At 42.2% G+C, this 22157-nt stretch overlaps 1 protein-coding gene across 1 annotated transcript; it reads left to right on the forward strand.

The window, feature by feature from the left end:
- The first annotated feature begins 4811 nt into the window (after window positions 1–4811).
- On the forward strand, window positions 4812–18016 carry LOC111956399 (E3 ubiquitin/ISG15 ligase TRIM25). Its single transcript, XM_023976886.2, has 10 exons — window positions 4812–4901; window positions 8129–8836; window positions 9808–9903; window positions 10106–10339; window positions 10548–10716; window positions 13366–13410; window positions 13657–13767; window positions 14657–14776; window positions 16362–16421; window positions 17019–18016. Exons 2-10 carry the CDS (start codon window positions 8228–8230, stop codon window positions 17549–17551), a joined length of 1977 nt encoding a protein of 658 aa, XP_023832654.1. The 5' UTR covers window positions 4812–4901; window positions 8129–8227; the 3' UTR covers window positions 17552–18016.
- Window positions 18017–22157: the final 4141 nt, after the last annotated feature.

Below are 22157 nucleotides of genomic sequence, written 5' to 3' on the forward strand. Positions count from 1 at the left end.
AGGAGGAGTAATTCTCCCTTGAAGGCTTTGACAAGGCTGTACATCTGATGTCCAAACAGGCCCTTCCCTTGTAGTTTGGACTTCAGTTAATTCATGAGGGCCATGATGTCCACTGTGAATAAATAAATATTTCGATGTCCACTTGCTGGAACACCCTGCATTCATTGTCTACTTTGCTTTTCTTTGAGAAACAATTTTTTTTAACAATTTCTAGCTAGCTACTATTTGTAATTGTGACGTGTGTGTGTTAGTCTGTCAGTCACTGTCTTTCCTTGTGCAGTTGTTATTTATACGTGCCTTCAAAATAAATGTCCCACAAGCGGTGAGAGTTAAATAATTACACAAAGATGAGTATTCATTGGGCTTTTAATTTGAATAACAAATACGTTTTTCAAAACTTTACTATCGCATATTCTTTATCTGATCTGAGCATGATTCCACAGCCTGGCCTTTGCCTAGGCCTGAATTTGAAACAATTCCCTAGCGGACTTACACAATATGGCGACTTGTTACAAAAGACATGGAGAGGGTGAGAGAGAGACAGAGACAAAATACTTTGGTACATTTAGAAACTACTCTTACAGTAATCATATACTTCGCACACAAACCGCCACCCGTTTGGAGTAAGAAATCATGAATATATTTCCGTGTAAATGTCAGTGTTCTTTGTGTATTTCTGTCAGAACCAGTCCTTCTTGGAAAGGGTGTTTAGCCTTTTTGCGGCACGCTTGTAAGGCTCCAATTGTCCAAAAGGGGTCCCCACCCGTCTCCTACTGTTGCTCTCCTCGGCCGTCGCCCGGCAACTGGTTGTGTAGTCCTTCACAGAACTACAGAGCTCACTCTACTTCCACTCGCTCTGGAAGATGATTCTTTGAAGATATGCTAGCCAGCCGTGTCAATGGTTCTCAGTGGGGTGATAAGAGTAGCGTACTACAGGGATTTGAGAAGAGTAATAGAATGGTCCCACTTAAATTAGCTTTTGTAGATACTTTACTTAGGACAGCTAATCAGCCATACCATTGATTGTCCGGGAGTTAACTATCGTCTTTACCTCGTGTTGAGATATCAGAGTTCAAACCACTTTGGACGTGAGCTGCAGCTCGACGCCTTTCCGGTCTGATATGTTAATTCTTAACCCATCATATTATACAGTTTGTTCAAAAGGGGAGGTTCCACCAGACTACTTACTTGTACAAAGTTATAGAAACAATTTCCTCCTATAGTTTCTAAGATCACATCCCTCTCTTAACAAAAACACTTTGAATGGACACTTTGCACATACCGTATTTCATTTTACCTTTATTTTACTAGGCAAGTCAGTTAAGAACAAATTCTTATTTTCAATGACGGCCTAGGAACAGTGGGTTAACTGCCTGTTCAGGGGCAGAACGACAGATTTGTACCTTGTCAGCTCGGGGATTCAATCTTGCAACCTTTCGGTTACTAGTCCAACGCTCTAACCACTAGGCTACGCTGCCGCCCCAAGTATAGTATAGTGTGTATACTTTTCAAGTTAAAGTATTTCCTTTATAAAAAATGTTATGACATCACAAAATAACAACCAAACGATATTAGTGGTCTTTGGGTCGCCTCTGACCATTCCCCGTGTTCAATGTTAGAAATATTGTTCCAGTATTTGCTTCAGAACATGTTAGAGTTTCGGCGGGAAAATGTCTGAAACAAAAGGCACATTCCTGTGTGTATTTGGAGAGGGAGATAGCTGCAATGTCATGTCCTTGATTTACAACAGGGTGTGAGCTATAGGCTATTACTCCATTATTTAACAGTAGTGCATGTCAGCCGCATGAAACATTAGCAAATTGACTGGAAACTGGGTGGTATACGCTCGTTGTGGTTTGAGGAGAACACTTACATTTTTGTCAAGGCAGAGAAGAGTGGACCAAGACGCTTGCGGAGAGGACCATGTATGTTGCATTGATCCGATCTGTAATAGACTATGGCAGTATAGCGTATGGTTTGGCAGCCAGGACCTCATTGGAAAGGCTAGATGTCATACAGGGTCAAGGACTATGTAGAAGTTGTTTGCTCTATAACTTGTTATGGTGATATATAGGCCTAAAGGCCGAGTCAATAAGAAGACAAGGTGGCAGAATAAATGTAACTACACCTTTTGTTTTTATCACAAAACCTGATCGCAACCTCTGTCCAGTGAAGTCCACAAAGCATACTGCATGTACAGTAACATGACCTACGGCATGGTCAAGCTAAACTACTATTGATTACCGCAAGTCGCAAAGAAAACAGGAGCTGCCTACACTTTTCCAGCACCATTTCAACTTCAACATCAACATCAAATCACCTCTGCTTAGTCTAATACAGTAACAACTAAAAGATACCAAAAATGATTTAGTCTAATCAATGTAAGCTAAATATGACGTGGCCAGGTATGAATTAATAGTTGGATCAGAATTGCCGTTATAATCATTGGCCAGTACATAGAATTAAGTAAAACCACAAGTCCAATCCCCATCTAATTTAGGAAAAGGATTATTTTAGCTAGCTGGCTAGCTAGCCAACAGAGGACAACACAGCATTTCAAGTTTTTGTCAATGACCTATGCTCTCAATGGGATTTGATAGGAGTGACGCCAAATCCAAGCTGTTTCGCTCCCTCAGATGCCTTCTCCTGTAAGATAGATTCAGCCTCTTGCAAATTGAAGGGAAATTATTAAACACAGAGACTAAATATAAATACATTTATGTTTTTTTATTGGTACATTTTTTGGGGAAGCCTGACTTCCCTTGTCATCAATGAATACACTCCACTGACTACAGGTGGAGATGGGGGATATGCCATTGCAGATGAGATAGCAGCTGGCAATTATTGGGTCAACCTACAGGGACACGGGGTGTCTCATCCTGTGAAAGGGATTTTACAGGCATACTGCCCTTGCTGTCTCTGCCTGGCCGGTTCCCCTCTCTCCACTGGGATTCTCTGCCTCTAACCCTATTACAGGGGCTGAGTCACTGGCTTACTGGTGCTCTTCCATGCCGTCCCTAGGAGGGGTGCGTCACTTGAGTGGGTTGAGTCACTGACGTGATCTTCCTGTCCGGGTTGGAGCCCCCCTTGGGTTGTGCCGTGGGGGAGATCATGCGTCAGGACTAGGACCATGCGTCAGGACTACCGGGCATGATGACTCCTTGCTGTCCCCAGTCCACCTGGCCTTGCTGCTGTTCCAGTTTCAACTGTTCTGCCTGCGGCTATGGAACCCTGACCTGTCCACCGGACGTGCTACCTGTCCCAGACCTGCTGTTTTCAACTCTCTAGAGACCGCAGGAGCGGTAGAGATACTCTTAATGATCGGCTATGAAAAGCCAACTGACATTTACTCCTGAGGTGCTGACTTGCTACACCCTCGATAACTACTGTGATTATTATTATTTGACCATGATGGTCATTTATGAACATTTGAACATCTTGGCCATGTTCTGTTATAATCTCCACCCGGCACAGCCAGAAGAGGACTGGCCACCCCTCATAGCCTGGTTCCTCTCTAGGCTTCTTCCTAGGTTCTGGCCTTTCTAGGGAGTTTTTCCTAGCCACCGTGCTTCTACACCTGCATTGCTTGCTGTTTTAGGCTGGGTTTCTGTACAGCACTTCGAGATATTAGCTGATGTACGAAGGGTTATATAAATACATTTGATTTGATACTGGGAACATGAGTGAGGACAGAACACGATCTTTGGGTGGGTGATACCCATGCGAGTGAGATGGGACTGTATGGAAGGGAGTTTAGTCCAACGGCAGCTATTCTTGTGAACCCACCATGGCTACTCCTGCCTCTTGTAGTTGAAGTCTAGAAGTGATGGAGAGACTACAGAAAGATGAGGAGAGTGTTGATCCATCTGATTTGTTTAATAGACATCTGGACACTGTGTATCAGCATTGTGGCCATTTACACAGATGGTTTAAAAGATCCAAGGACAGGACGTACTGGGTCAGCATTTGTAGTACAGGAATGTGGGGCGGCAGTCAGGAAACGTATTACAGATCATCTGACGGTACATACGGCAGAGCTGATGGCCATACTGGCCTTGCAGCGGGTGGAGGAAGTCAAGCAAGACAGTAGTTATTTGCTCTGGTTCATGTGCAGTGTTTGAGTCTGCAGTCCTTTAGCTCACATAGCAGACAATATGTGCTTTATGCCGTACTACAAACCCAAGGCAGGGTCAGACAGATGGGTATACAGACAAGATTGMCTTGGCTCCCAGCCCATGTGGGGGTGAAGGGGAACGAGGCAGTTGATGTACTGGCTAATCAAGAACTTAGTAGTGGGGATGTYGATGTTTTGGTTTCAAACGAGCAAGGCAGAGGCAAAAAGCCTGATATGGACAGTGGTGGTGCAGAGATGGCAGGAGCAGTGGAATAGAGATACTGAGGGCAGGCATTTATTCTAAGTACAGAGGAAAGTCGGGAAGGGGAGGATGGCAGGAAGAGACAGAAGAGAGGGGGCTATTTTTACAAGATTAGGGGTGGGACACAGYCAGTTAAATAAGACTTTATGGGAAAGCATCCAACAGGAAAGTGTGATTATTGCCAGGAAACAGAGACAGTGGAGCWTGTATTGGCACAGTGTAGGCAGTATGAGGGGGGAAGAGGCTGAGATCCAGTATAAGGGAGAAGTGGATACAGGAAATTAGTTTAAAGAGTATACTAAGTAGAACGTCATTATATACAGTYTACATTTTTTGTTGTCTTTTTTTAAGAGAGACTGGGCCACGCTCCAGTACAGTAGGTGGCGGTAATGCACCATAATGTTGGAWGCCAACTGCCGATAAACCCCACCGAAGAAGAATCCACAGACAGCTACTCAGAACTCGGACAAGTCAGGGGACGTACGTARAATACGTTTGGCAGCTGTCAGTGCACTTTACAACCTGGTAAGTTTGATTCCKTTGGCTACTTTACTTAAAATATCATACGTGTTYAGGAACATTTTATAAAAATAAATAAAATCATGAAGGCCTAATACAGATAYAGCTGGCCACTTCACTCAAGCAAATAATGTAATAACAMAACATCTTTGRTAATAATTTCTCTATYCAAAAGGGGAAACGGTAAGGYTAGAATCAARATAAAGTAGATAATGACTTCGCGCAACGATAGTATCTTAAAAACTCAAATATTCCGTAGCTAAACCACAGAAGCGAAAATTGCCAATAAGTTTCGTTTCGCCAGAGTGACGCACTGAAACTAGAATACCGTTCTACTAGCGACAGGATTTTCTTTCAAAATAAGAGTCTCCCTGCAAGGGCATGGAAAGCTTTGACTATCCTTTTGTTTAACAGTAGTTACGTACAACTGTTTTTCAAAGGTTATTTTTCCAAGGTGCTATCTTTTATATTTCATTATTTATACCAGCATTTCATTTGAAAGTTTACACAAATACTGTTATGTTAATTCAGAGTGTTGCTGGCCTTTTACTCCACCCATTCCATTGGTCACAATGCAAAAAATAAATGTATGTTTAATTTTTTTATTTAACCTTTATTTAACTAGGCAAGTCATTTACAATGACGGCCTACCCTATATACACTGAATTACATACTGGTTTATAGAGAAAAAACAACTATTTGTGCCGATGTTCCCCAAGTTTTCACAATCATTGTAAAGCCCTWGTTATGTTTTTGCAACCTGTGTGAAACGGCTAGATAGTTAGTCGTGCTTGCTAGTTGCGTTTCAATCAGTGACGTCACGCCCTCAGACCTTGAAGTAGTTATTTCCCTTGCCAATTAGTTATTTCCCTTGCAAGTAGTTATTTCCACTTGCAAGTAGTATATTTGCCCTTAGTTTTCGCAAGTAGTTATTTCCCTTGCAAAGTAGTTATTTCCCTTGCAAGTAGTTATTTCCCTTGAAGGGCCGCAGCTTTTAGGGAATCGATTGGAGAGGGGCTGAAGCAATACTGTTACACTGACAGTAATTTCTGAAGATTAAATAAATAATGTGATTTGTGATTAATTTAAGCAATTAAACAAATCTGTCCAAGATTTAAGTCAACACTTTACGTTAACTGAACTCGCATTTTAATATGGTGAAGCTATTCCTGTAAAAAGTTTTAATTGGACATCTAATAGTCAAATCAGTGTAAAAAGCAGGTGAGCTGGTTCTACTCTTTTTGCCATTTTCTGGTGCTTTGTGGCGGGAAAACTGAGCGAGTCGAGAATAACACATCAACCTGCTACTTTATTTATTTGTCAACTCCCTTTATTTTATGGTCAACTCTCCCAGCTACTTTATTTTTGTTCAACTCTCGCTACTTTATTTGTGGTCAACTCCTGCTACTTTATTTGTGGTCAACCCTGCTACTTTATTTGTGGTCAAGCCCTGCTACTTTATTTGTGGTCAACCTGCTACTTTATTGTGGTCTAAACCCTGCTACTTTATTTGTGGTTCAACCTGCCTACTTTATTTGTGGTCAACCCTGCTACTTTATTTGTGGTCAACCTTCTACTTTATTGTGGTCAACCCTGCTACTTTATTTGTGGTCAACCTGCTACATTATTTGTGGTCAACCCTTGCTACTTTATTTGTGTCAACTCTGCTACTTTATTTGTGGTCAACTCTGCTACTTTTTTGGGTCAACTCTGCTACTTTATTTGTGGTCATACTTCTTGCTACATTTATTTGTGGTCAACTCTGCTACTTTATTTGTGGTCAACCTGCTACTTTATTTGTGGTATCAACTTGCTACTTTATTTGTGGTCAATATCTGCTACTTATTTGTGGTCAACTCTGCTACTTTATTTGTGTCAACTCTGCTACTTTTTGTGGTCAACTCTGCTACTTTATTTGGGTCAAACCTGCTACTTTATTTGTGGTCAACTCTCGCTACTTTATTTGTGGTCAACTTCTGCTACTTTATTTGTGGTCAACTCTGCTACTTTATTTGTGGTCCAACTCTGCTACTTTAATTTTCTTTTTTTGTGGTCAACCTGCTACTTTATTTTGTTGGTCAACCCTGCTACTTTATTTGTGGTCAACTCTGCTACTTTATTTGTGGTCAACTCTGCTACTTTATTTGTGGTCAACTCTGCTACTTTATTTGTGGTCAGTCCCTCTACTTTATTTGTGGTCAGTCCTGCTACTTTATTTGTGGTCAGTCCTGCTACTTTATTTGTGGTCAGTCCTGCTACTTTATTTGTGGGCAGTCCTGCTACTTTATTTGTGGTCAACTCTGCTACTTTATTTGTGGTCAACCCTGCTACTTTATTTGTGGTCAACCCTTCTACTTTATTTGTGGTCAACCCTACAACTTTAATTGTGGTCAACCCTGCTACTTTATTTGTGGTCAACCCTGCTACTTTATTTGTGGTCAACCCTGCTACTTTATTTGTGGTCAACTCTGCTACTTTATTTGTGGGTCAGTCCTGCTACTTTATTTGTGGGTCAGTCCTGCTACTTTATTTGTGGTCAGTCCTGCTACTTTATTTGTGGTCAACTCTGCTACTTTATTTGTGGTCAACCCTGATACTTTATTTGTGGTTAACCTTGCTACTTTATTTGTGGTCAACTCTGCTACTTTATTTGTGGTCAACTCTGCTACTTTTTGTGGTCAACCCTGCTACTTTATTTGTGGTCAACTCTGCTACTTTTTGTGGTCAACCCTGCTACTTTATTTGTGGTCAACCCTTCTACTTTATTTGTGGTCAACTCTGCTACTTTATTTGTGGTCAACCCTGCTACTTTATTTGTGGTCAACTCTGCTACTTTTTGTGGTCAACCCTGCTACTTTATTTGTGGTCAACCCTGCTACTTTATTTGTGGTCAACCCTTCTACTTTATTTGTCACCCCCAAAAAATATTTAAGGGATTGGGATTATTATTTTTTTAATTAAGTGTAACATGTGCATTTTGACATGTTAAAGTTCAGCTAAATAATTTTTCCCCCACAAAGTTGCACTACTCCAAAAGGCACCTAATTGGTGGAACTACCCCAATATTGTGAACATACCAATAGCTATACCAGGTAGTCTTAATTTTTTTTACACTTAATTTTTTTGGGCCTTGCATATAAGCACCATGTAAATGGCAATTGATTACAATTTAATATCTTTAGAATGAGTTATCAACATTGCAATGTTTTGAAATGTGGGCTTTTATTTTGAAGGTTTCCATACAACGGTGACGTCATTTCTGCTGTTGGCAGAATAGTAGTTTAAACAGAATACTCACAGACAGCACAGCAGCAGACAGTTGTAGTTCCATCATGGCCGACGATATGTTTTCCCTCATGAGTCTCGAAGACGAACTGAGCTGTAGCATCTGCCTATGTCCTTTCGACTGTCCGGTGACAATTCCATGTGGACACAACTTTTGCCAAGAGTGTCTCCTAGAAACCTGGAAAGACAACTACAGCTGTCCACAATGCCGGACCCACTTCACCACCAAACCAGAGCTGAAGAAGAACACCGTCCTCAGCACTGTTGTGGAAACGTTCAAAATGAARTCRAATAAAAGCGACCTCCCCARTGAGAYRGRCGACTTAATCAWGTGGGATGCGGTCAAGATGGAGCCCAAAGAGGTGGYTATCTTGTGYGACACCTGTATGGAAGCCAAAGCRTTCAAGACCTGCCTCACCTGTATGGCGTCGTTCTGCCTTGAGCACGTGAGGCCTCATCATGAGAACCCAGTGTTTGGCGCGCATCAGCTGAACGAGCCTCTGGGCGACCTGCGCGACCGTATCTGCCCCGACCACCACAAGCTGATGGAGTTCTACTGTGTCCAACATGGCCGCTGTATCTGTGGTGTCTGTCTGCAGCAGGTGCATAAAGGCTGTACCTTCTCCAACCCTGATGAACAACGGGCACTGCAAGAGGTAAGTTCACAATATATATTTTAATACACCCCATCCACGGTCAGGCATACAGTAGTGTTGTGCCAGCCCATTGCCCCCATGTAGTGCATTACAACTGTCTAGAGGTCTGGACTTTTTTTTATAAGGGAAAGGGGATAGACCAGAGCCTGTCGTTTCAATGGGAGCAAATTAATCATAGTGGGCAGACCAAGCACGAGCTAGTGAGATCCTATTGGCTCGTTCTAGCATCTATTTGCATATTTCTATTATGGAACGCCTACTCTGAAGTGTGTGTAGAATAACTCAATTCGCCCTTCCACTCCTAAACCACATGGTTTTAAGAAACTTTGGCAAAAGTTAGTCTACAAAACACAGTTCACTCTGTTACAGATTCTAGTTTTGGAAATGGATAACTGAATGTTGGCCAAAATCCTTCTACCACTGCCGGCCCCTGGGCTTCCTCTCATCACAATATTTGGTAGTGAGTGGAAACTAACCAGATGCTTCACATTTATACATCTGGTGAAATACCTAGCATACTGTTCTGTTGGGATACTTAGTCGTCGATTAAGGCAGACGTCCATGCACAACAATGCGTTCAACCGAAATGTGTCTTCCGCATTTAACCCAACCCCTCTGAATCGGAGCGGTGAATGGGGCTGCCTTAATCGACGTCCATGTCATCAGCACCCGGGGAGCAGTTGTTAGGGGTTAACTGCCTTGCTCAAGGGCAGAACGGCAGATTTCTCCACCTTTTCCCGGCACGGGGATTCAAACCACCTTTTGGTTACTGGCCCAACACTCTTAACCGCTAGGCTACAGGCGTAAGGTCACTGGTTTAAGCCTCACTACTGACCGTTTACCCTATTTTGCTACAGATGTGATGTCATTGATCAAATCACTAATCCTAAAAGAAAACAAAAGTGAACTCATCTTAAGTGTTAGAAATGTTTTATTTGGTGGAAGATGATATTCATTCATGTCTCATTCAGTCTGATTTGAGGGGCAAGTTGAGTCTGCTGGAAGGAAAGATGGACAAGAACCAGATGGTCATCTCTCAGATGAGTGACCAGCAGAGCAAGTTTAAGGTGAGCTATCACTTTTTAAACCAGAGACTCAAGAAAATGTCTTAACTACTGTATTCACTAGGAAGTAATCAACGTATAAAGCAGTTTGAAAGCTTTGAGCACCTGGAAAAAGTAAATAGCGAACAGTCACTGTAAGAGCGGTGTGAGATGCTGTGAGATCCATTTGAGAACTCCACGTATACTGTGTGTCCGTCTCCTCCAGGACTCTGCAGCCAGCAGGAAGAGAGCTCTGGAGGACGAGTACCGCCAAATCCGGGCGCTGCTGGACCGTGACGAGCGTGAGGCTCTGAACACTGTGGACCGCGAGCAGGAGAGCGGTCAGACCAAACTCCAGAACCTCATAAAGAAGTTCAACCAGAACATTGCGAAGCTTAGCGCAGCAAAAGATGGCATCAACAGCCTGCTCAGTCAGACTCAGACCRTGGCTTTCCTACAGGTGAGTCCAGTGTAGCGAAGGTGGCTTCGGTGAACTGCTCTCACTCAGKTGATGAGCAACYTYAWCTGAAAGCAGAAGACTTGCGTCAGCTCCYGGCCTTAGCTCAGTGRGCTAACCTTAGCTCAGTGRGCTAACCTTAGCTCAGTGGTCYTGAAATTATAATATTGACTATAATATATCTTATTGTTGGTTTTTACCTTTGGGACAGGCCTCAGTTGACATGCCGGCAGCGGTGGCCTTTGACCCCTATACCCCGAAGGTCAACTTGGACTCTAAGGCCGTGGCAGCCTGGCATGCCTACTCTGCAGTCCTGAGGGAGCATCTCACACATGTACTGAAACAGCCGGTAGAGGCCAGACTGCAGATACTCCAACCAGGTGTGTGTGTGTATACAAGTGTATGAAACGTGCTTATGGGCGSCATTTGTATGATGCCTTGTGATATTTAATTAAATTCCAGAAGCTTGCATGGACATGTTCARCAATGGTGATTTTTATATTGGAGAGCAATAAGGGATCAAACAATGAGTCCAATCAAACAATAATTCACAATCCAACATCTCATCCCTCAAATTGGTTASCAATCTGGTGGTGAGGCGTTTGCTTTCCAGATTCCAAGCATTATACTTAGAATACCTAAGTGAAATAGTCACCACTAGCCGGCCTCCGCCCAGTACCCTGCCCTGAACTTTAGTCAGTGTTACTAGACGGCTATCACCCTGTACTCAACCCTGGACCTTAGAGTCTGCCGCCCTATTTACATAGTCATTGAACACTGGTCACTTTAATAATGTTTACTTACTGTTTAACCCACTTCATGTGTGTATATACTGTAGTCAAGGCCTATCGTATTTAACTACGGCTTTAAATACAATTTCTATTCATAATGTGTATACACACCATCATATACATAGTGTACAAACCATTAAGAACAMCTGTTTTTTTCCATGAGACTGACCAGGTAAATCCAGATGAAAGCTATGATCCCTTATTGATGCCACTTGTTAAATCCACTTCATTCAGTGTAGATGGGGGTATTAGACATGTTAAAAAAATGATTTTGAAGCCTTGAGACAATTGAGGTGTGGATTGTGTATGTGTGCCATTCAGAGGGTGAATGGGCAAGACAAAATATTTATGTGCCTTTGGTAGTAGGTGCCAGGCGCACCGATTTTAGTGTCAAGAAGTGCAACGCTGCTGGGTTTTTCACACGCAGCAGTTTCCCATGTGTATCCCATGTGTATCGAGAATGGTCCACCACCCAAAGGACATCCAGCCAACTTGAAACAACTGTGGGAAGCATTGGCGTCAACATGGGCCAGCATCCCTGTGGAACGCTTGACACCTTGTAGAGTGGGGACGGGCAGGATGTCAAAAATCTCTCTCTAACCATAGATTTAAAAAATAAAATACTGTGAGACAAAGTGCCAGGCACGTCTTTCTCCGTGCTCGCTCTCCCGCCAATTCATACATATTCATTGTTGTCATGGTGTGAATTGTTTGTCACAGATTATGAAATCCCTGCTATTATCAAAAGTATCAACAGTAGTAGATGTAGGCTACCGTTAATCATTGCCATTTCCCCATTAATCTAGAATGTTTGGTGATGGTAATTTCTGTTTCTTCAATGTATTAATACGGCATAGCGTTCTCATTCTCGTAGTGTACAGGTTGTTTGGAGAGCTCAAACTGTCTAATGTTTATCATAGAAAGAATGTAACCAGCTACATTTCCTAATCTAATGTTTTGCTTGAAGTTAATCTAGCATTTTACCAGAGAGAAACAAAGAGGCTACACAGCAGAGCGCTGTCTGTTGATAGAATGCCAGTTTGATTTCTCATCCGAGTGGAGAAGTGCAACTGAAGCAAAAAAATGTGTCTGATACCGAGCAGAAACCACAACAAATCACATGCTTATCAAGCACAAAGAAACGTTCTCGGCGCTGGACAAGCAGCAGCAGACATCTCGCGTTACGTCTTTTGCCACTACAAAGCGCAGCTGTGACCACCAGAGCCGAGCATGTAAAAGCGTCTGCGTGCTGCCCAGGCGAAACAGTTCGGTWGAGTTTGTGCATGTTATTGTGACGTTTTTGTTAGTTTTGGTACTTTGGCGAGATTTTTTTCGGCTGTTCGGGCACACACAAAAATGTTCTGGAGGCAAGCCGGAGTTCGGAGTCGAAGTCACGCCCATTCRTCAGTGATTGGTCAACAATAGGGATTCTTCAATAAAGTCTGTCATTCAAGGAGACACAACTCTTTCATGCACGTTTTTCCATTAAAAAAAAAACTGCACAAAACATCTTAGTAAGATGTAAAATTRCGTGACTAAGATCGTCGGCAAAAACTCAAACGTCATTAATTTTGACGGTATTTTAGATTAACTCTGACTATTTTGAGGAAGTGTATACTGGCTACAGCGTCTCAAAATGGACAAACAGTACTATTGCTGCTTTTTTTCTCTCTCGATTTTCAAACTAAGGTCTTACGGGAGAGTATGCGAGCACACACGTTCGGTTAGGCTAGCCAAGGTTGGCTAGGCGCCAGCCGAACTAACTGACGCCTTAACATAGCTCATTATGGTTTCAGTGAATGGCAATCGAGCGATTAGAACTTATCTGTAATGGTTATGATAAGTTATGCATGGTTGCGTGCTGTTGGCTTAGACAAATGCACACATTTTYCCGTGTGTTTCATTTATTATATATTTTTTTAATTAGAGCACTCAAATTATGTGAGTACTAGAACAGTAAAATGTCATATGCCCATCCCTATTGTAGAGTCCATGCCCCGACGAATTGAGGCTGTTCTGACGGCAAAGGAAGGTGTTCTTAATGTTTTATACACGCAGTGTATACATTTATTTTCGGCACTCTGAAATTGCTCGTTGTAATACTTCTTAATTCATTTTTTATTTTTGAGATTTGGGTGTGTTGTTATTACTGCACTGTTGGAGCTAGGAACATAAGCCTCTCGCTACACCTGCTAAATATGTGTACATTACCAATAAAATGTGATTTCTTCCCTACAGCTCAGAGGTTTGGTCCTCCTCTGATGCCAAACTTCTTTGAAATGGGTGAGTGCCGTTATGCCCTYGTCTTTATAATAGCTACATAATAACTCTCGCTGGCATACAGTAGCGGTTGTAACTTTCCAGAAAGGTATGGCTTTTGTCMGGCTAAATTGTACAGCCACAATAGTTTGTGAAATAAGTAATAGACTCGTTGTGGTGGTCACTCATAGCCTAATCACGACCTTGGGCACTGTATTTACTTTGATACAGTGTGACACTATCTAAAGTTTCATCTGGTTTTTGTTTCAGGAGGCATGCCACCACAAGGTCATCCGAGAATGCCTAGATCCCACAGCCCAGGAGCCCCCCTCAGGGCAAACCAGAGGAAGAAGCCTCCACAAGATTCAAACCGAGAGAGAAGTAGGCTATTACAAGATGGGTTGTTGTGGCCTTTTTAGTGTCTAGGTACATTCTACCAAGACACTACATTGAACCGTTCAACAAACATAGAATACGATGCACCGACTAGGTCTCCATTTCCTTATCAGACCAGGCAAAAACAGGACAAATACAGCTCGTTCTATTCAGTCAGAAACATCTGTGACGTGAATGGTTCAAAAACCAGATGGCAGATCATTGTTGTACTGTCARTAAAGACTTACTGCCAATTATACCACTATATTTACACCTCTAAAGGGTCAACTATGACCCAGAGTTACTTTTTTATCCTACAAGTCTCTCAACCATTTCTCGCTTTCAGAGTCAGACAAGAAACGAGATCACAAGGAAGGGAAAGAACATAAGGCTGACAGTGAGAACTGATTTTTCAGTGTTTTTCTGTGTGTTTACATCAATTACTGCCAAGCTCAGATAACAGGTGTGCTGTGCATGACACRTTTTTTGTTTATGATCCGGTTTAACAGGGCTGTTCAGTCTGTTCCGCAAACCTTAGTTGGAGAGAGCGCTTAAAGGGATTGACATTTTGTCAAATAAGCACATTTTGGCTATATGCTCCCATAGACTTCCAGACATTGTGCTACTACTTGTTAGCAATCGCGTCAGAAACTACCTTCAACTTCCTTCAAACTGCATGCAGACACTAATATGGTATCAATGAGTTCATCGGACTCTGGGTAAGTAAAAAAAAAAAAGGGGGGGGGGCTTAATTGCCAAAAATTGCCAAAAAGTAACTATTCCTTTAACCTACATGTTTTAGGCAGCAGCTGACTCATACAATATTGCGTAAAAGYACTGCCTGCAATCATTTGATATGAAAAGATATTCTAAATTAGTTGTTTGTCTCCCTCAGAAAATCCCCAAAAGCCACCTAATGCTCCCAGAGAGTTCGCCACTCCTGTTCCACACACACCAAGGGACCACCCCAGAGGACAATCAGCAGAACCCATACCCAGGAACAAGGAGGACCCAGGTAGAACTGTTGTTCATGCAAAAAAATATCTATACACTGGGGAAATGTTGCTTAAAATGATATCCTCTGCTCAAGCAGCTGAATTCTATAAGTGAGCCTCCAATGACAAATTTGAATGCAATTCTGGATACTTGTCGCAACTGGGGGGGGGGTCCAGAAAGATGGTTTTACATATTTAGGTTTCCCTGAAAATATCCCGCTTCTCTTAACCAGATGAGGGAGTACGTGATTTCTTGGTYCCAGAACGTCTGCTTCTCGTTTAAGTAATTACGCTAAGCGAATTGCAGATTGGTTGATCCGACAACTGGCRCGCAACATTCAAAAAGGGCCTCATGTCGATGACAGAAATAAACTACAGCTATGGATTCAAAAAAGACACAGCCCAATATTTCACAAATTTAGAACAAGAAACTATTGTAACATACAACAAATATGTTCACATATTTACCCAAAAAATGTAATACAGCCGCAGCTGCAGAAGTCAGAGAGGGTGCCTGGCAGAAAATTGCAGACCGAGTAAATGCTTAAGTGAAGCGGCCCAATTCCAATATCTAATAGGCCTAGCTTACACACACGGGTGACTAGTAATGATGCTTTCACTTTATAGAGCACTGTTATTGCAACGCTGGTGATAGTCGTGTCACGGCTATGGACCAATAGGCTACTACAATTTACTTACGTCACAATTGCAATGGTAGGCCCATTCCATAGCCTATATAAGATGAATCATTTATTGAGTGCTTTTCATGACAACATGGGCAACAATGTGTTCTATGTTAAGTTGTAACACCAATGCTGTTTGCGAAATCTGCCGGATGAATTAGGCTATTTATCATTTTTCGTCATGTTGCTTAGGTTTATTCATTTGAGATTAGCAAAGCAGCGCAGCCTGCTGTACCTGCAATTCTGTTAAAGACCTCCTTGATTATATGGACCGCTTGATGGGCAGGGAATGCAACAAAGACATTAAAAAACGGCTCTGCGCACAGTTGCCTTGCAAAAATCGTTCAGCGTCGCCCTCATTGTACAGGAAACTTCCAGAGGCCAAAAAATTGCTAAGTAATGCAGAGTTTGTAGGCCAATATCAGTTAAGGCGAAACCACGTTGGATTACATTGGCTACGTACAGGTTGAGTAAGTTGGCCAGATATTGATTGTGCGGAAAAGGTTTCAGAAAATAACCTTCTGAATGAGTTCAAGGATCTAGTCGAGGTCCAATAGTTTGTTCCCTTCGTTGTTTGCCGTGCATTACAAAGGCTCTGATGTCAATTATGTTTTCCGCAAAGGRACAGGCCATAGTGACGGASAACAATCTGATTGGCGGAGAAGCCCCGTCTTTATTCACCAGGACAGRCTAAGATCAAGTTAACCWCTTAGGTAGCAGGTTTGCTTCCGAGCATTCGTTGCTATGGTTGATCAGGCTATAGGTCGACCTCTCTTTCTGGAACCGTAAATCCGGAGTTTGCTCAAATTCTACTTTGACAGATCTCGCCAACTCCCTAATCSGGCTTTCTGGAATACCCCTCTGGTTTATCAAAGTCACCTATGCACTCTACTAAACTAATGTCATGGTATTTCTCTTACAGGACAACCAAGTGTTCCCCCAAGTATCACGTCTGCAGCAAAACGAAATGAMCTTCTACAATGTAAGTTCGCAAAAGTGTTTACCGAAACCACGTAGCAAACCGACTCTGGCTCAGTCTAGGGAAGCTAGGATAGGCTATAAATTTGCCAGAAGATACCGACCCTACCGTTACGCTTGTTTACACTGAGCTGCACTGGGGTCGGAACTCAGTCATGGTTACATTAAGATACCGTGGAGCCGGCGTGAGATGTGGGATGGAAAACGTACCTCGATGCAGGGATGGGATATGCCACTGTGCTCCAAATTTGACCTTTTATCCACACTGCTCCATCGGAATCTTCTGGCAAGTCTGTAACCTCTGAGTGTGCATTCAACATAAGTCAACAGGGTGTTGTAAATGTCTCTAGGGGAGACGGCTCATGTTGGTTGTTGTTGTTCATATGATGTCAAGTATAACAATATACAAAAAGGCATACCAAACAAAAAAGATGGGTTGTCTGTAGTGGAAATAGACTGTGGTCTAACCACTTATCTACATTTAATCCTAACACTAGCTTGAGAACAAGTACTGCATTCTGAAGGAACTTTTAGAAAAGTGTGTGCAATGGGTGTGTTTGCGTGCGAGAGAGAATCTTACCTCCTGTCTCTCCCTCACCAGATGGCACGGTTCTCACCCTTGACCCCAAAACGGCCCACAAGCGCATCTCCCTCACAGAGAACATGACCGTGGCCTCTGTGTCAGACGAGCCCACCCATTACCCCGATTGCCCCGCCCGCTTCTCTGTCTGCAGCCAGGTGCTCASTTCCAAGGGCTTCTCCCGCGGCCGCCACTACTGGGAGGTCAAGATGAGTAGCAACAACTTCACCGGCATCGGCCTGGCCTACAACAGCATCGACCGGAAGGGTCCGGCTAGCCGGCTGGGGCGTAACACCCAGTCCTGGTGCGTGGAGTGGTTCAACGTCAAGCTGTCGGCCTGGCACGCCAGCAGTGAGACTGTACTGCAGAACCCGAATCCGACCCGCGTCGGCGTGCTGCTGGATTGCGAAGAGGGAACGGCCACTTTCTATAACGTTCAGGACCGGGCATACCCTTTCCATACGTTTGTGTTCCAGTTCGCCGAGGCAGTGTACCCGGCGTTCTGGCTCTTCTCCAGCGGCTCGTCTGTTAGCCTGTGCAAGCTGCAGTCTTAAGAAGTTAACACAACACACACACACACACACACACACCACACACACATTCTTCTCCCTCGCAAATAATTAGAATATACAGCATCTGGGTCAATAAATTACTTAATCATACTGATATTGGGAGCTTATATTGGAAATGTACCTTAAAGGTTATTATTTGGTTGTAGTCACTGACTATAGTAATAATGCAGTGTAGGTCATATCATTTTGGACTTCGGTCTCTTGTAACTACAGCAACCTCTAAACAGGCAGCATTTGTTAATCAGCAACTAATGAAAACTAAGCACTTGCATACAGGTAAAGGAACATTACAAATGATTATACAATATTATTGTATTGTCAAAAGCACGATGACATCCTTACTACCTTTTGTTTTACCGCTGTTGTGATGTCAGCAGCATGCCGTAAAGGATTTTAAGTTGATTTATTCCTTAATGGTTACTCTGACATAGCGAGTTCCATTGGCTGGATAGAAGGAATTATCTGACATTGTGATCATTCATGTCTGATTCGCAAATGGTTATGTGTTATAGGCAAACACGACTACTAAGTGGTATTTGAACCAGGCGAATTAGTTTTTTCTCCTGTTCTGTAGTCCTGGCTAAATGTCTTGATCATCCAGTTTATTTACAGATACATTTAAGTGGTCTGTGGGTAGCTGTTTACAGCCTGTTTTTATCAGAGCTTATGATCTCTTGGCGTGGGTCTTGGCAGTACACAGTAATCACATGTAATGTACACAAAACAACATGAATAAACATGTATGTTATCTGCTGTATATGAACAGTACCACAACGTTCAGAAGGCCATGTACTGGCACACCTATGCAAGAGAGTGGGTGGCTTTTGCTGGTGTCAGGCATTCCGCATTACGGAATGTCATATCCAATAACACCACCATTAATGAATCGAACAGAAAAACATCCACATTATTCTTGATACCCCCAAAGGAAAAGTGGGTATCGTTCACTTTTTTTCTTGATCTAACACATTTCGCTACAGTGTCTCACATAGAGCCTGTAAGTGAAGGGGGTTTCCGCATGGTGCAGTGTGAGGATGTGCTGAAAGCGCTTCCTGACACTGCTACTAGGACACTGCTACTACAGGCTTGATAGAACCTAGCCTGGTTGCCAGATCTGCATTTGGTTTAGAATTACAGTGAACAGGGCAGAGGATTTCTGGCAACCAGGCTAGATAGACCCAGCCTGGCCCATAAGAACAAGCAGAGGTCATTTAGACCCTGTGAACAGGAGTTTTTCCAACTCTGTGGGTTTTGTAAATAGGGATGATTTAGGGCTGGGGGTTTTCCTGTCTGTGACCAGACAAAGGAAAAACTCTGGGCCCAAGTTATAGCCAATTTAGCTATAGCCCATAGCTAGGGCCTTCTCATGTCCTAGAAGGGTACATATCTGTAGCACAGTGATGGTCTGTTGGTGTTAGTTTGGACATCTGTGGGTGTCACCATTGTCTGTGATGTGGGTGCATGCTTCTCATAATTCATGTCTCTGATATTGTGGATTGGAACTTCCGTTTATGGATATACAGCCATCGCTATGATCGGAGAGCAAGTTGAGAATAGCATGTGATGGATTCGTTTTGCTTTGCAAAGCCCCGTGCCAAATGAATAGTTGGTGTCATTGCCTTCTCCCTCTATAGAAACACTCGTTTTCCTGATTTAAGTGATTTCTACTGTTAGTGGAATGAAGGCAAGCTGATATTTTAAGGAAAAGATGAATTCATTTGCTGGATTTAAGCCATTATTGCCACTGGCTGTTTAAGAGATCCCCAAAGGTTTGGACAAAGTTTGAACGACTCGCGTACACAACGCCAGATAAAGAGCAAAGATCAGAGGGCCATAGTCATGGTCCTCGTGTGTTAGCATGTTATCCTCTCTGTCCATTCCTTCCGTCTCATAAGCTCGGTTCTTAATTAATGTGCTAATGGTGTACTTCGTGTTGGTTTGGTTTACTGACTTTCAGTTTGATTGGGTCTTGTGTTCAACTGAAAAAGATATTAGAAATTGTTGGTTGTGTTTCAAAGGGTAAGGTATTGATTCTGTTTGCGTATAAGGGGTTTAATCTTGTTAAAAGACAACTTGATAATGTCCCCTCATGATCTACTATTATAAGCTATTTGTGCTAATGTATTCCTCCAAAAATGTATCACATACAAATACATATAGTTACTAATGAGTGTGGTGTTTATGGCTTATTTGTTCCACATATCTAGACACATATATACTGCATTTGGTGATTATATTACTTCAAACTGCTCAGGAGTAGACTAAGTGCACGGGAAGGAAAAGCCCTGATATTGCTTTTCCTATTATATACTTGCAAAACTGACAATGAAATAATGTACGTATTAGAAAAATGACATTCATAATACATATGAAAATATTTATTATTGGTGTTTCCAAATTCTAATTTACATTGCTTATTACATTCCAGTGAAATGATCCGTTTCAACATCTGTAGTAGCAAACTCAGTAAAGATGGTTTTCGTCTTTGTCGCTTAAATGTTTCTCTGTTTTTAATTGCTTCAAAAGTGATTCATTGTTTGCTTACAATAAAAGTAATTTATCCATCTCTCGATCCATCTTTTCTTTTTAAATGGCCACAAAGCAGATGGCAAGTTTCATACCATTAGATGGAGTCATATGCGTTCCGTTCTATTACGCCAGTAAAGTGCTGTTATGACAAACTCATTTCTTTGACACTTCCCACAGCAATCATTTTCATTTATGTACAGTGGTTTGACTGCAAAAACKAAATGTGTAGCTAAATATATCCCCAAATATACTGTTCCTCATGGTACGCTGTAAATTTTACTCAAATCTTTACAGGAAAATGTATCAGCAATAGACTATCACGGGTCTCCTTCCATCGTTAAGTGTAGACATAATGACATGTACATAAACTACCAAGACTATCCATTACCATTCAATATCTGAAGACAATCTAATTGAGAACATTCGGTGGCATACAGTACAAGCTCTTCGACAAACCTCATTTTCCAAAACACGTGGAATGAAAGTAGGCCATTTCTCCAGCAATGCAATCACATTTCTAAAAAACCTCACAGCCTATAGAGTACCACAGTATGACCCATAAAACCTAGCAGTCACATCCCATGGGGGATTTTAGAAACACTTAAAATAAGGGCTGTGTTTCATGTAGGCTTACCCTGACGTGATGTTTTGATAACCAGGCAAATCTCTCTAGGAAAAGGTGACCTTTATAAATATATTTGCCTGTATTTACCCCACCAAAAATGAAATGTTAATTAGCTGTTCATGTGGCTATCATAAAGAACTACAAATGCCGATCTGGACGAGAATTGAAGGAAAGGTAAGAATCTCTGGATTCATGTGTCTAATGTTTGTTAAATGCAGTAATGAGGAAATTGGCAGAATATTTTTAAATGGACAGTTCTGTGAACGGTTTTGTGCAAATTTTAAATTGACACAATACCTGTTAGCAAAGGTGTCAGCTAGAGATGACGTGCAGGAGCTTACAGGGATTTGTAGTTTTGCATTTCTACTTTGATGCTAATTAGCATTTTCAAATCTAAGAGTAAATGGAGCTGAATATATTGATAAGTCACCTTGTCCGAGAGATTCACATGATTATCAAAACGTCACGCCAGGGTTAGCCTACACGAAACACAGCCCTTAAATGTTTGTAAGTCGCTCTGGATAAGAGCGTCTGCTAAATGACTTAAATGTAAAATGTAAATGTAAAACAGGAAATATGAATGGTGGAAAAACAATTGGAACCATTTCCCTGTTTGACCGCTAGGTTTTATGGATATTATGACACCTCCAGTATGGGGCTCTATACCCATTAAACTCAACTCTGGACCTCGAAGCCAGTTCCACTGCATTTTGTCATTGTTCCCCTCTAATCAGGGATTGATTTAGACCTGGGACACCAGGTGTGTGCAAATCATTATCAGGTTGAACAGAAAACCAGCAGGCTCCGGACCTCATAGGGTAAGAGTTGACCTATACTGTTTGAAATAACATTTCTGTCCACAGTTAAGATGCTCAGATCTGTTTCTAGAACATTCAGGTTTGCTGTAAACATACAGTAGACGCGCAGATACACAAAATGGGTGTCCTCAAGCAACGAGACGATTACCTAACGGCTTAACACACACAAAGGGAATGTAAGCACTTGTATATCACAAGCATTGGCATTATATTGATAACTATGGACCTCCGAAGCTTTAGATTAACATTGACAATCCTCCTGTTATACAGTTGATGCCAATAGTTGGCTCTGGCTTAATCTCTTAAGCGCCGAGACTTTTAGGAGACGTTCCAGGTCATATTTTTTGCAGTCACGCTGCGCAGATGATTAGGAGTGCTGATCTAGGATCAGTTTTCCTTATAGCTCACACGGAATAAGCTTATATGGACAGGGGGGACCTTGTAACCTGGTGGAACCAATCGGATTGCTGTTAACCATTCTGTTCTACTGCACGTGATTTGAAATAGAATGGCGAACAAAGTGGTCAGACTGGTTCCACGAGCTTAGGGACCTGCAGAAGTGCTTAGGAACCAGGTGCGCAGCGTTTCAGCATAACAGTCGACCTGGAACACCACC

The sequence above is a fragment of the Salvelinus sp. IW2-2015 genome, linkage group LG1 (assembly GCF_002910315.2).
Source record: "Salvelinus sp. IW2-2015 linkage group LG1, ASM291031v2, whole genome shotgun sequence".
Lineage (NCBI taxonomy): Eukaryota > Metazoa > Chordata > Actinopteri > Salmoniformes > Salmonidae > Salvelinus > Salvelinus sp. IW2-2015.